We start from the raw sequence: 13,203 nt of genomic DNA, 5'->3' as shown, positions 1-13,203 counted from the left end.
TTTTATCTTAAAACATAAGCCCATTGGAGCCAGGTTTGAATAAGAAACTATAAACGCCAGGCTCAAAGCTCTTTTTCTTCAAGTTTTATTAGATGAGTTTGAACACTAACTTTATTTATGTAAATTTGAGGTTGGGCTTTCCAAGCTGTATTAAACACATTTGTTAGTTGTGTCTCAGCGCAGAACAACCTAAGTATAGCTTTATAAACTTTCAGACATCTGCCGGGGTATCAGAGAGGAAGGGCTGGAACTTTAGCCCGACTGCTCTGGCCATACACTACATCCCTGCTGGGAATTGCTGCACCAAATTGCTTGCAGCTGGGAGGAACTGAAAATGTTTTTCTTAAGAAGCACTGTAGTGGAGCCCTTGCAAACATTGTGAATTGAGTATTTAGAAGAAAGTGGTGGTGGTGGGGGTCCTCCAGGTCCTAGCTGCAGCAGCCTCTGTCTTTCTCAGGTGCGTTTCTAAATGGGACTTGAAAACAGCCCCTAGGGGCTGGGGAGATGGCTTGGTGGGTAAAGTGCTTGCCCGTCCAGGATGAGTTCAGAGCCTGAGCACCCACATAAAAAGCTGGGCATGCCTCTGCAGTCCCCGTGCTGCAGAGTGGAGGTGGGGGAGGCAGAGGGTGGATGCTAGGGACTAGCTAGCCAGCTGATCCGCCTCAAACGGCAAGTTCTACGGTCAGTTGTACACACACTTGAGTGCATGCAGACACCCAAATAAAATAAAAATAAAAATAATAAATGAATGCTGGAAGTCTGTAAGGCAGAAAAATGCAGCAAGGGAACAGGGATTATAATAGCTTCTCCTATTAACATCTTACGTTGTATTGGCAATTAATGCGTCATTATTGGTGTTGTGCTATTAGTCATAGCTCATACTTTCTTTATATGTTTTTTTAAATATTTATTTATTTATTTATTTATTTATTGTGTATACAGTATACAATATTCTGTCTGTGTGTATGTCTGCAGACCAGAAGAGGGCAGCAGACCTCATTACAGATGGTTGTGAGCCACCATGTGGTTGCCGGGAATTGAGCTCATGACCTTTGGAAAAGCAGGCAATGCTCTTAACCACTGAGCCATCTCCCCAGCCCTATATGTTTTTCTTTTAACCTTTGTTTTTGGTGATCAAACCCACGGTCCCGTGCATGTAGCTCCTCCACTGAGCCACACTCCTGCCCCTCCCTGTTTTTATCTAACTTGCCTTCTTTCTCCGGACTCACATGTGATTGTCACTGTCTCTTCAGCTCAGGCTGATGCTGACTTTTTCTCAGATTTTCCTTGTTTTTTGGACAACTTTGACCATTTTTAGGAGTCTTGGCCACATAAGATTATAGCATGCTTTTCCCCTTCGGATTTGTCTTTTGTTTGTCCCAGGGTTAGGCAGTAATTACGGACACCTTTGGTCTCAGCACTAAGAAAGCTCAGGCAGAAAGACGGCAGGTTCGAGGCCAGCCTGGCTACATAGTGAGTCCCTGTCTTAGTCAGGGTTACTGTTGCTGTGATGAAACACCATGACCCAAAGCAAGCTGAGGAGGAAAGAATTTATTTGACTTCTGCTTCCACGTCACTGTTCTTCTCTGGAGGAAGTCAGGACAGGAACTCAAACAGGCCAGGAACCTGGAGGCAGGAGGAGTGCTGCTTACCGGCTTGCCCCACAGAGCATGATCAGCCTGCCTTCTTATAGAAGCCAGAACCACTAGCCCAGGGCTGTCCCCACCCACAGTGGACTAGGCTATCTCACAGCAATCACTAATTAAGGAAATGCCCCTCAGGCTGTAGCCCCATCTTATGGAGGATTTTTTTCTCAAATAAGACCAAGTTGTCTATGATGTCAAGCTGAGTATAAACTAGCCAGGACAGACACAGTCACAAAACAAGGAAACCCCGCCACTGTGGGCTTTTATTGGAAGATGACCAGGGCAAAGTGCCTTCTCCAGCCCAGGTCACAGCACACACCATCTCAGGGTTATCTGACTCATCTTGCTCACTGACTGAGATTGCCTTAGTCAGGGTTTTCTGCTGCTGTGTTCCTGGTCCCTACTCTTCCAGTACGGCCTCACGGAAAGGAGTCTCCTAGAGCAGCCTGTGTGTTGAAGTAGTGGAGACTACTAGCCAGGACAAAAGCAAGGAAACACAGCCACTGCGGGCTTTGGATTGGAAGATGACCAGGACAGAGCGGCTTCTCCATCCCAGGTCGTAGTATATCCCATCAGGAGGGCTATCGGACTCATGAGGAATTTCCTCTTTTCCTTGCTGTGAATCTGGACTCCTGAATACTCACCATGCTCTTTGGGTGTAATTTAACCCTTTCGCAGCTCAGACCCTTACAGCTTGGATCCTGTCTCCCTTTGATAAGTTCGTACTAGTGTGGTTTGCTTCTTTTTCTAAAAAGCATGTGTCCATAAGATGTTCTAGGTTCTTCTTGTATAGTTCCTATCAAAATCAACCATTTCATGAAGTAATTGGTTTCTTAATGTTTAGAACTTTTATTGGAAAACCAGGTCTGACCCTGAATGATGTCATATGCCTGTCATCCCCACACTCTGGGGGCAGGTGTGGGAGAATTGTGTGTTCAAGTTCAACTTGATCTATTCTTTGAAAAAAGCCAAGGTCCGGGTATAGTTGAACTTGCTAACGGAATACCATTTATTCTAGGCTCTCAGGTGAAAAATACATTTGTGTATAAAGATTCAGATATACACGTCTATGTATGTATATATATTTGCACCTATATATTTCTGCATACTTGTGTGCGTCTATATTAAAGTAAATATGAATTCATACTGGTATAATGCTGATTTTGGTATATATCATTCTGGTTTCTTCCTTGTTTATCTGGAAACTCCGTGCAGCGATGAAGAGAAACCTGGCTCCATCCCTCTGTTTGCTTAATTGTTCATTTCCATTAAAGAAGTTTAGCAGTACTGGAATTGATAACCCCCGATAGCAGGAACAGCCACTTTGCCAGCGGGAGTCCAGTGCCCGTGTGCAGGGCCTTTTGCTTTTAAGCTTAATCTCTACTCATTTTCACAGTTAGCTAGCTAGCATCTCGGCCTAGACCCTTTCACGAGACGGTTTTACACACTTCTAGTTACGTTCTTACGTCACAGTCTGCTTTCCGTCTTGGGATTCTTTGACCTTATAATTTAACTTCTTATACATACTAAGATTAATTCTTGGTCTTACAAAGTTCTGTGGGTTTGAACGACTATCTCGACAGCATCATATCGAATAATACTTTTGGCATATTAATGTTCCCTGTGCTTTTACCCATCATCCCCTTTGTCTCTTTCCCATGAAAATCAGTAACCTTTTATTGTCTATATAGTTTCACTTTTTCTACATGTCTTATGACTTTCTCGTACTGGCATCTTTCATTTAGCAATATATATATTTACGGGTTGTCCGTGTCCTCTGTAGTGGACAGCTTTTTGTTTGTTTGTTTTAGTGTATGGGCATTTTACCTGTATTTATGTCTGTGTGCCATGTGTGTGCCTGATGCCCGCAGAAGCCAGAAGAGGGTGTCAGGTCTCCCTGGAAGTGGAGTGAAACTGCCAAGTGGGTGCTGGGAATCAAGCCTGTGTCCTCCGGAGGAGCAGCGAACGCTCTTAACCACCAACCCATCTCTCCGGCCTGGCTCATTTATTTTTATTGCCTAACATCATTGCACCGAGATGACGCGTTTAGCTTAATTCATCTGTTGGAGGCTGCCTTGGCGGTTCCCAGGTTCTTGAAGCTATGAGTAAAGCTGCTGTGAAGATTCCTGAGGGGCTTTGGGGATGGACATGAGTGATGAAACAGTGGGGTCACGACTGTGATTGTGATGACCGATCACAGGCGAGGATGGTGTGGTTGGCTCTGTAAGACGTGTCAGACTCTTTCAAAGTGGCTGAGTGCTGCCCTCGCGTTCATGGTAGCGATGTCTCAGTTTCTGTCTTATCTCCTTGACAGCACTTCGTTTTTGGAGATTATTAATTCCCATAGCTGAATAGTAATATCTTATTGTTATTTATGCGTTAACCTCTGTTCACATAATATTTTCTATTTATGCACTTTTTGTTGATAGGATATCTGTTTTGCTTACTTTTTAAAAAGGTTTATTTTTTATTATTTAAATCAGGTGTCTGTGTGTGTGTGTCTGGGTGTCTGGCTGTGGGTATGTGAGCACAGGTGCTGGTGGAAGCCAGAGGCATCAGTCCCTTGGAGCTGGAGTTACATGTGGTTGCCTGAGACTTAATGTGGGTGCTAGAAATTGAACTCAGACATTCCACAAAAGCACTCATTCTTAATTGCTGAGCCCACCTATTAGGTGGTCTACTTCTTAATGAGTTTTTAAGATATTGTTTAGAGTTTTAAGAGGTTTAAAAGCTTTAAAATAAAGATTGAACTTTCTTTTTCAATGTTGGAGAGTGAACCCAGGGCCTTATATGTGCCCAACATTTGCTGATTTGTTCTTTAGCCCCTAAGAGTTTTGTAAACTGTATTTTTTATATAAACACCATTTCAAATGTGTTTTGCAAATATTTTCTTCTAGATTGTGTTGCAAGGAGGGGGGGGGGGCCCTTTGTTTGTCTCGGCCACCCAGCTAGCTTACACCAGAAATAACCACACAGAAACTGTATTCATTAAAACACTGCTTTTCCCATTAGCTCTAGTTTCTTATTGGCTAATTCTTACGTTTTAATTTAACCTATTTCTATTAATCTGTGTATTGCCACGTGACTGTGGATTACTGGCAAGATTCTAACCAGCATCAATCTCAGGCAGAAGATCCATGGCATCTCTAACTCTGCCCTTCTTCCCAGCCTTCAGTTCTGTCTTCTCTGCCTACCTAAGTTCTGCCCTATCAGGCCCAAAGCAGTTTCTTTATTCATTAACCAATGAAAGCAACAGATGACCGGAAGAACCTCCTATACCAAGATTGTCTAATGTTTTTATTCTCTTACCAGAGGATGATTCTTGATTTGTTTTGTTGTTGTTTTGTTTTGTTTTTCAAGACAGGGTTTCTCTGAATCTTTGGAGCCTGTTCTGGAACTAGCTTATGTAGACCAGGTTGGCCTTGAACTCACAGTGATCCACCTGCCTCTGCCTCCCGAGTGCTGGGTTTAAAAGCCTGCACCACCACCACCTGGTGTCTTTTTGTTGTTTTGAAGTGAAGGTCTCACTACGTTGTTTAGACTGGTCAGAACTCAATCTGTAGTACAGGCTGGATTAAAACTCACGGTGAGCCGCATCTTGCAGCTACCTGAGTGCCGGGATTGCAGGTATGAACTACCATACTCAGCTAGACACTTAAAAAATTTTAAATATATTTGTGTGTGTTCATGCTGTGGGTACGCCTGTGGTCAGGTGCACATATGCATGCTTGTGTGTGGAGGCCAGACCATAAACATGTGTAGGCTCCTATGCTCAGGTACCTTGTCCATTTGAGACAGGGTCTTTAACTGGCCTGGGGCTCACCAGTGAGGCTGGACTGGCTAGCCATGGACCCCCAAAGACCTTCTTTCCTCTGTCTTTCCCAGTAGTGGATGTACAGGTGGACATGGACAGGCCTGACTTCCTTCTTCTTTTGTGTTCTTTGCTGTGGAGATTGGGTCCTCACATTTGAAATACGAGTACTTTGCTAACAGGCACCCTCTAAGCACTGAGTCTCAAATCTTGACAAAGTAAGTTTATCAGTCTCATGGTTTATGTGATATTCAAAAGCTCAAGACTACTTTTTATTTTTCAAAACCTTTTGGTCTGCATTTTGTTCATTTATTTATGTATGTGGGGGTGGGCTGCATGCACATGTTGTGGCGTCCATGTGTACGTCAGAACCAGTTCTCTGCTTTCCTCATGGGATTCCTGGGGTTTGCACTAAGGTCATCGGACCTGCCAGGAAGTGCCTGTGTCTTCTAAATGAAGATGACTCTTTAGACGGTGTGTTTGCGATCCAAGAGAGTATTTTCAGCTTCCCCGTCTACACCCCACTGACAGAGGGGTGTGTGGAACTGAAATGTGTTTATATAGTATAGGTTCTCTTAAACATGAAACTGGGGGATTAGGAAAAATGAAACACAGAATGCTAGAACTAGCTAATTCGTTTCTTTTTGTCCTTTAAGTTCTGAATTTCTTGATGTCAAGGATCTGAGTCTCTGTCCGCATAGCATCTAGTTAGGCACATCACACCATGTGGACACACTCAGGGTGGGAATGGGAATCGTGCTGACTCAATCCCATCATTATGGAGGACAGTAAGTGGGAAAGTGTGTGTATGTGCGTGTGTGCATGAGTGTGTGTGTGTGTGTATGTGCACAGTGCGTATTCTTTCCAGTGTATAGTAAGAAAGGAAAAGCTCCCCATGACCAAGGACATCAGAAATGGCCCGTTGGGTGGCTTTTGGAGGCCGAGCGAGTGTCCAGGGTAGGACTGCGGGGCATTCCAGGCAGACAGGTAGATGTCTGTTCAGTAGTGGTGAGTAGGTCACAGTGCTGGGTGTGGTGGGAACTGTGGGCATTCTCACACCTAGAGCTGACAGACGAACAGCCAGCCAGTTGTACTCCATTTATACACAGCAGCATGAGACCATTGCTTACACTGCAGTCGGGAAGATTGGGGCCATCAAAGCCGCTGAACAATGGCCGCTGTCTTCTCTCTTAACCACAGAGCTTCCTGTAGAGACGTGTGCTTTCCAGTCCTGTCATCCACAGTGACTGTATAGTATTTAAGAACGCGACCCTGGGGATTTTGTGTAGAACCATTCTTACATTAATATTCAATCAGCTTAAGGATGTAGTTGGGGACAAAGGTGCTCTCGGTCCTGTCCCAGCCAGTCCAGAGTTTTGAGCAATGAACACTTTCTCACGGGATCTAACCATCGTACCAGAATGTACCAATGAACTATGTATTTCATAAGAGCTCAGGTATTGATTGTTGAAATTTATGTTTTTAATAAAAGAGAAGAAAAATAGCTTAAGAACAAAAGCGATGATCAATAGAAAGAAGTTTTTACTTAAAAGGGAAATAGAAGCATTCTAAAGTTTGTTGCAAAAGGCTGTTTCGGTTGTTTGGGTTTAGGTTTATTTAGAAAATGTTAAATTCATACCATTAGAATATTGCTTAGGCTAACTTTAGTCTCAAAATATGTGCATATTATTGGTTGTTTGTGGGTCTGATAGACCAACAAAGTGTTTCCAGTGTCTGAAATACACTTGCAGTCATTAAACATTATATTTTTCCAGATTGCTCTGGTATTTATATTTTATAACATTATAATTATTTATAGTATTTTCATTAGAGATTAGGACATTAAAAACAGTTTAGGTGAGAGAATAAGGCTGTGAGGGAAAATGAGTATGAATCTGTCCCTTTTGAAAGTTATATATATGATACATATGTTATATATAAAGCATATTCATTTACATATATATATGTTTGTTTTTGTTTTTGAGACAGAGTTTCTCTGTGTAGCCCTGGCTGTTCTATAACTTGATATGTAGATCATGCTGGCTTTGAACTCAGAGATCTGTCTCCCTCAGTCTCCTGAGTGCTGGGATTAAAGGTGTGCACCACCACCACCCAGCTACTTTTAATATAGTTTATTATAGTTTTCTATAGTAGTTCTGTCATTCAGAACGATTCAGTGATGGGGAGTTTAGATAAGTGCACAATATGATGGTTTTATGTGTGTCACCTTAACATTTTGAATTAATTTATTTATGTATGTATGTGTGTGTGTGCATAACAGTGTGTGTTTGGAGATCATAGGACAACTTTCTGGAGTTGGTTCTCTCCTTCCACCATGTGGGGTCTGGGGATTGAACGCAAGTCAAGGCTTGGTAGTAAATGCCTTTAACCACCACATCATCTCACTAACCTTGAATTTTTTGGTTTGTCTATTTATTCATTCATTCATTCATTCATTCATTTATTTATTTTTTGTATATTTATTTATTTATTTATTTATTTTTTGTATAGCCCTGACTGTTTTGGAACACTCTGTAGACTAGGCTATAGTGAATTCGGAGATCTGCCTGCCCCTGCCTCCCTTATTGTTGGAATTAAAGGAGTGGGCCACCACTGCCAGACTTGACTTTTAAGACAGAGAAAACACACTTGCACGGTGAGCAAAGGGCTGTCACATTTAAAAGTCTGTGCTGCTTTCTCTGGAGGCTGGAGGAGGGACCCATGTGTCCTGCATCTCAGTAAGTTTCTTCTGCCAGGCTGTGCAAACTCTGCATTTGACTGTACATTCATATGTGGAGGATAAGCTTGTTACTAATTGATATGAACTGTTCAGTTTGCCCCCCTCCCCCCAATAACAGTGTGCTCAGCTTCATGTTCATGTACACACGTGAGTAATCTCCAGCCCCTCTTTCCAGTGTGTCTTAAAAACCTTAACTCTATTACAGCAAACCTCTCTCTCTCTCTCTCTCTCTCTCTCTCTCTCTCTCTCACACACACACACACACACACACACACACACTCCCAAATACATATATTTAAATTTATTCCTTTGCAGTGAATTTTTTTTTGACAGTTTTCCTCAGTTTATTTCAAGAGAACAAAGAATCAGCCATCAAATTCTGTACAAAAACATGGTGTTAGAGTGTGGTGACCAACAGGCCAGCTAGCCCCCTTCCCTTGCCTAAGTCCAAAGCTTCCCCTAATTTAACAAAAACAGGACCCAACCCCCTACCCCCACACACAAAAAGCTAACAAATTCTGGAAAAAATTATGAAAAATTAGGGAGACCCTCCTTAACTTTCTTTCTTCTTACTACCAATTCAGGGACTTGTGGGGAGGATCGTGGTCACAGCCAAGGTGGGCAGGCAGGCATTGGCAGACGTAGTGTTTGGCAACCATGGGCTGGGGTGGGATCTTGGAGGGAGACAAGTGGCTTAGAGAAGGAAGTAGACCTCCACTGGCCCTAGTCCAGAGAACACTCAAAACACAGTTTATAAAAAATCAGGGCCAGGTTAGAAGAGAAAAAAGTCATCAGAATCAAAAACTAAATAGTGGAAAGATTTGTTTTTTGTTTTTCTTCTCTAAAAGGCAAAAGGCTACAAACAGCTCAGGTCCTGAGCTCCCCAGGATAGGGGTCTTCCACTGACCCCAAAACCCAGCTGGAGGGGTGGGGAGCCAGGAGAGGCGAGCGCTTTAAAAAGCCAACTCTGGATGAGAAGGCCTTGATCTTGAGCAGCCTTCTCTGCCTCCTGCCCTGCCTCGGTGAAGGCTGGTGAGGCCAGGGCTATGCCGGTAAGCTCAGCTTCTTCCCCTTGAGGACTTTGGTGATGTAGAGGTAGAAGAAATCGCAGTAGAGGACTGTCTGGACCAGGCCAGCAACAATGGCGATGAGGTCAAAAAAGCCCTCAAAGTGGTAGCGCCAGATCCAGTTGAAGAGATAGAGCGTGCGGTAGACACCCAGTGCGAACAGGTAGTGGCTGGTGATGGTCTCCGCCTCACCCGTCTTGCTCACCATGAACAACTGCGGCAAGATGGCCACTGACTCCAGGTAGATGGAGAAAGTCCAGAGGATCTCCAGAGGGGTGAAGTCATGGTTGACCAGGAATGCCAGAATGGCTGTGGGAACAACGAGGAACTCCACGCAGAAAGTATCGTGGTTCCCGTCGTAAGTAGCTTTAAACTTGCTGTAGATCATCCACACCGTGGTAAAGGAACAAGCTATGTAGACCACCTTCATGCAGGTGTTGTAGAGTGAAATGTAGTTGGTGAACAGGTCCAGGTATCGGGCAGTAAACACCACAGCAAACAGGACCTGGCTCTTCCCTGAAATGCCCGCACACGATCGGGACTTCCAGATTTTGAGCAGTAACAAGATGATGGCTAGGAGGTGGGAGAGGTCTCCCAGGAATCGGAAGAGGTTCATGACTGGGGAGCTCGGGCAGGACTGAGCTGGGGGAAGGTTGGCCAACCGGGCTGCCCCGGAGCTGCAGTGCTGCTGGGCTGAGGGCGGGAGAGGAGCCCTTTGGTAGCTCAGCTCCGGGGAGGGGGGCTCTGGGAGGTGAGCCGAGGCCGGAGCTGGTGGCAGAGCTGGCAGGGAGAAAAGGGCGTGAATTTTCTTTTTGATTTTATTTATCATGTTTATTAAAAATGTTCCTGTAGAATCTATTTTCAGTACTGTAAACTGAAGTGTGTTTCATTTTCTCTCTTTCACACTCTCTCACACACACTCACATACACGCACACTCATTCACTAACTCACACTTTTATCCACTGAGATCCTTGTAGTCAGAGGTCACAGGGAACATTGTGTTGGTCCTTCTTTCGGTTAGCTCTTCTTTGGGGCTTTTCTAGATGCTTTGCTAGATCCTGAATAATTGAAAAGCCATGGAATTCTTTCTGTGATAAAATCTGGCTGCTGGGCCAACTCTCGTCATGTTATTCACACGACACTCGCTCATGTAAAGCTGTGGGCTGATGCATGGGGCTGGGGAACGTGTGTTGGATTGCTTTTCCTTGTTGAGCAAAATGACTCTTGGCAGATTTTTATGTGCATTAACTCTTGGGTTTGCCTAAATTATTGTCACTTCTACTTTGAAATAAAAAGTGTGTGAAGCCAAGCTCCGACAACAGTGTTTAAAGAATGACAGACAAGGGACTGGCGAGCTGGCTCTGGAGGTACAGGGGCTTATTGCCAAGGCTGATGGACAGCTTGGGGTCTACCCCTGGGACCCTTATGGTAGAGGAGAGAACTAACTCTCCAAGTTGTCCTCTGACCTTTACCTGGGCGTTGCATCACAGACGTGTGCACAGGCACACAAACACATGAAATAAATAGATAGAAAAAATATTCAATATAAAACTTCACTGAAGCTTAGGAATCTTTGGGTTTATTTTTGGTACATTAGTCTATTTACTGTGTTTGTAAAATTACCAGGTGGGTCGGAACATCATGTTTCTTTTTATCTTACTTTAATTTTTCACATTAAAAAAAAAGGTAACAATGAAAGTTTCAGCATGGCTTGCTCCAGCATCCTTGCACTTAGCCACATTTCATATTTCATCGTTATCTTAAGCCATGCTGTGTCCATGGTCCTATAGAAATCTTGACGCTGATAGATGGCTGTGTGGGTTCCCACTCCACACTTTCAGCCTTCAGCCCCCACCCCTGGCACTTTCTGCAACCTACAGGTAACTGCCGTCGAAAATGTAATTTTCCTAACGTTGATATCTTTTTCCGGTTCCTGTTCACATCTTTCTCATGCCTGGTGAAACACTGGTCATGGAGTGGGCCATGACCTACTGAATAAAGGAGACATTTATGGTGGTTGTGACAGAAAAGGTCATGTTTAGGCAGCACAGAAAGCTTAGAACAAAGGCGAGATTCAAGCCCTTGTTACCTTAAATCATACTTGGTTGGTAAGGAAGTTATTTTGAAAATAGCAAAATCACATTAGGACAGGTTAAATCCCTTCTAGCATAAATGTGTGAGTGGTGCTTTAGCCAGAATGGGTTTTGTATGTTCAAGACAGGGTCTCACTACAGAGTTCTGGCTGGATTGGAATTTGCTATATAAACCAGACTGGCCTCTGATCACAGAAATCTGCCTGCCTCTGCCTTTTCAGTGCCGAGATTAAAGGCTTGTGCCACCACCTGGTCTCCAGAATGAATCTTAACACCATTAAGTTTTTATGCTAATTAGAAAGGCCCTTCACCGGTGTGTGTGTGTGTGTGTGTGTGTGTGTGTGTGTGTGCACATGCACACAACTTATATAGAAGTCCCTTATCCCTGTAAGGAATTATAGAATTTAAATTGAGTTTTATCTCAAGCGGGATTATATAAAAGGATGCCCCATGATATTGGAAAGGGTTTTCAAACAAGAGTGGTGAGCTCTCTTACCTGCAGGTCTTGCCTCCTGTCCCTGTAGCCCTCATCTGTGATTAGTTCTATTTTTTCTCTAGGCAGGACAGCTAATGGAACAGTTACTTAGGTGTGATTTTTGTCAGCTCTCGCTGGACCGAGGTGTAGAAGGCCTAAAGATATGGAGTGAATTAATCCAATAGATACCAGTTATATTTTGTGTTATTTTGTGATTTTCAGGGTCATTTGATATAATCAAGCTATTGCTATCTTGAAATATAAAAGTTTAAATAAGATTCTGAACCAGTGGTTCAAGTAGAAATGGTTGGGTAAAAACTGGGGGGAGAAGCTGATAGAGATGTAAAAACCCAAAACCGTTTTGAGCCTACTGTGCTGTCATTGTGTGGGCTAGGCACTTTGACCATATGTTATAAGGAACAGTATTATTTGATTTGACTATATTAAATATTTGTTTGATAAATATAGACAAAAGGACTTTGAGTCCCAAGCATGGACATAATTGTCCTCGGAAAACTTAACATCTTACTACTTCTGAATACTAACCTTGACTTTATGAGGCCAATGTGGACTCTGACTGTGTTTGGGCCATCAGGAGTCAAGGGTGCTTGCTCATGCCGAGAAGGTAGTCTTGCTTGATGTGAAGTCCCGAGAGTGTGGCTGGGAAGCTGGAGTGATTTTCAGATCAGCTAACTCCAGCCTGCCCCTTCTTTCCCCTCTTCCCATGTACAGGAGAGTCTAGGCTCCACAGAGGGTTCAGAACACAACTAAAGACCAGCAGAATGAGCTCAGCCGGGAAACAGCTTTTTAAAAGACTTTAAACTGTGGTTCTTTCAGCATATCCACCTTCCTACGTCCTCTTGCTAACTTTTTCAATATCAATTTTTCTTTAATCTCCAGATTTTCACACATATATGCAAAGAAACATGGTCTTACTCATTTCTCCCAACTTCTGTTAAGACCCTCCCAACTTGGCTCCTCCCAAATTTATTCCCCCCTTTTTAATAACCCACTAAGTCTACTTAGTGCTGCCTATATGTGTATGGGTGTGGGATCATCCGTTGTAGTATGAGCAACCTTCCCTTGGTCATCCACTAACAAAAGAACGATTCTCCCTCTCCCCGCCGCTTCCAGCTGTCACCATCTTCAGTAAGGCGTGAAGCCTGGGGAGCAGCTCCCTGTCTGTGCTGGGAGTTTGGTTGGATGGATCTGTGCAAGTCTGGTGCAGTTGCTTTGAATTTATGACTGTGATATTCAGTCATGTTGATGTAAGCCTGGGGGATATAGAGAGTCTTTGGCTAAAATTAATTTTTTTAAAGTAGCATTTTTATCTGGGTAAATGATCAAAATTATGGAAAGTAAATAATAAC

The 13,203-nt window shown here is 43.4% G+C and overlaps 1 protein-coding gene across 1 annotated transcript; it reads right to left on the bottom strand.

Annotated features, from left to right (window-relative positions):
* Positions 1-8,516: 8,516 nt before the first annotated feature.
* Positions 8,517-9,961, bottom strand: LOC121434151 (ER lumen protein-retaining receptor 1-like). The gene has a single exon (XM_041632996.1). The coding sequence runs from the start codon at positions 9,878-9,880 to the stop codon at positions 9,242-9,244; it is 639 nt and encodes a 212-aa protein (XP_041488930.1). The 5' UTR covers positions 9,881-9,961; the 3' UTR covers positions 8,517-9,241.
* Positions 9,962-13,203: the final 3,242 nt, after the last annotated feature.

Source organism: Microtus oregoni, unplaced genomic scaffold, assembly GCF_018167655.1.
Source record: "Microtus oregoni isolate MIOR12 unplaced genomic scaffold, Mior012 000002F_ref0000024, whole genome shotgun sequence".
Taxonomy (NCBI): domain Eukaryota; kingdom Metazoa; phylum Chordata; class Mammalia; order Rodentia; family Cricetidae; genus Microtus; species Microtus oregoni.
Note: the sequence above shows the minus strand (reverse complement) of the source record. Positions and strands in the feature narration are given on the sequence as shown.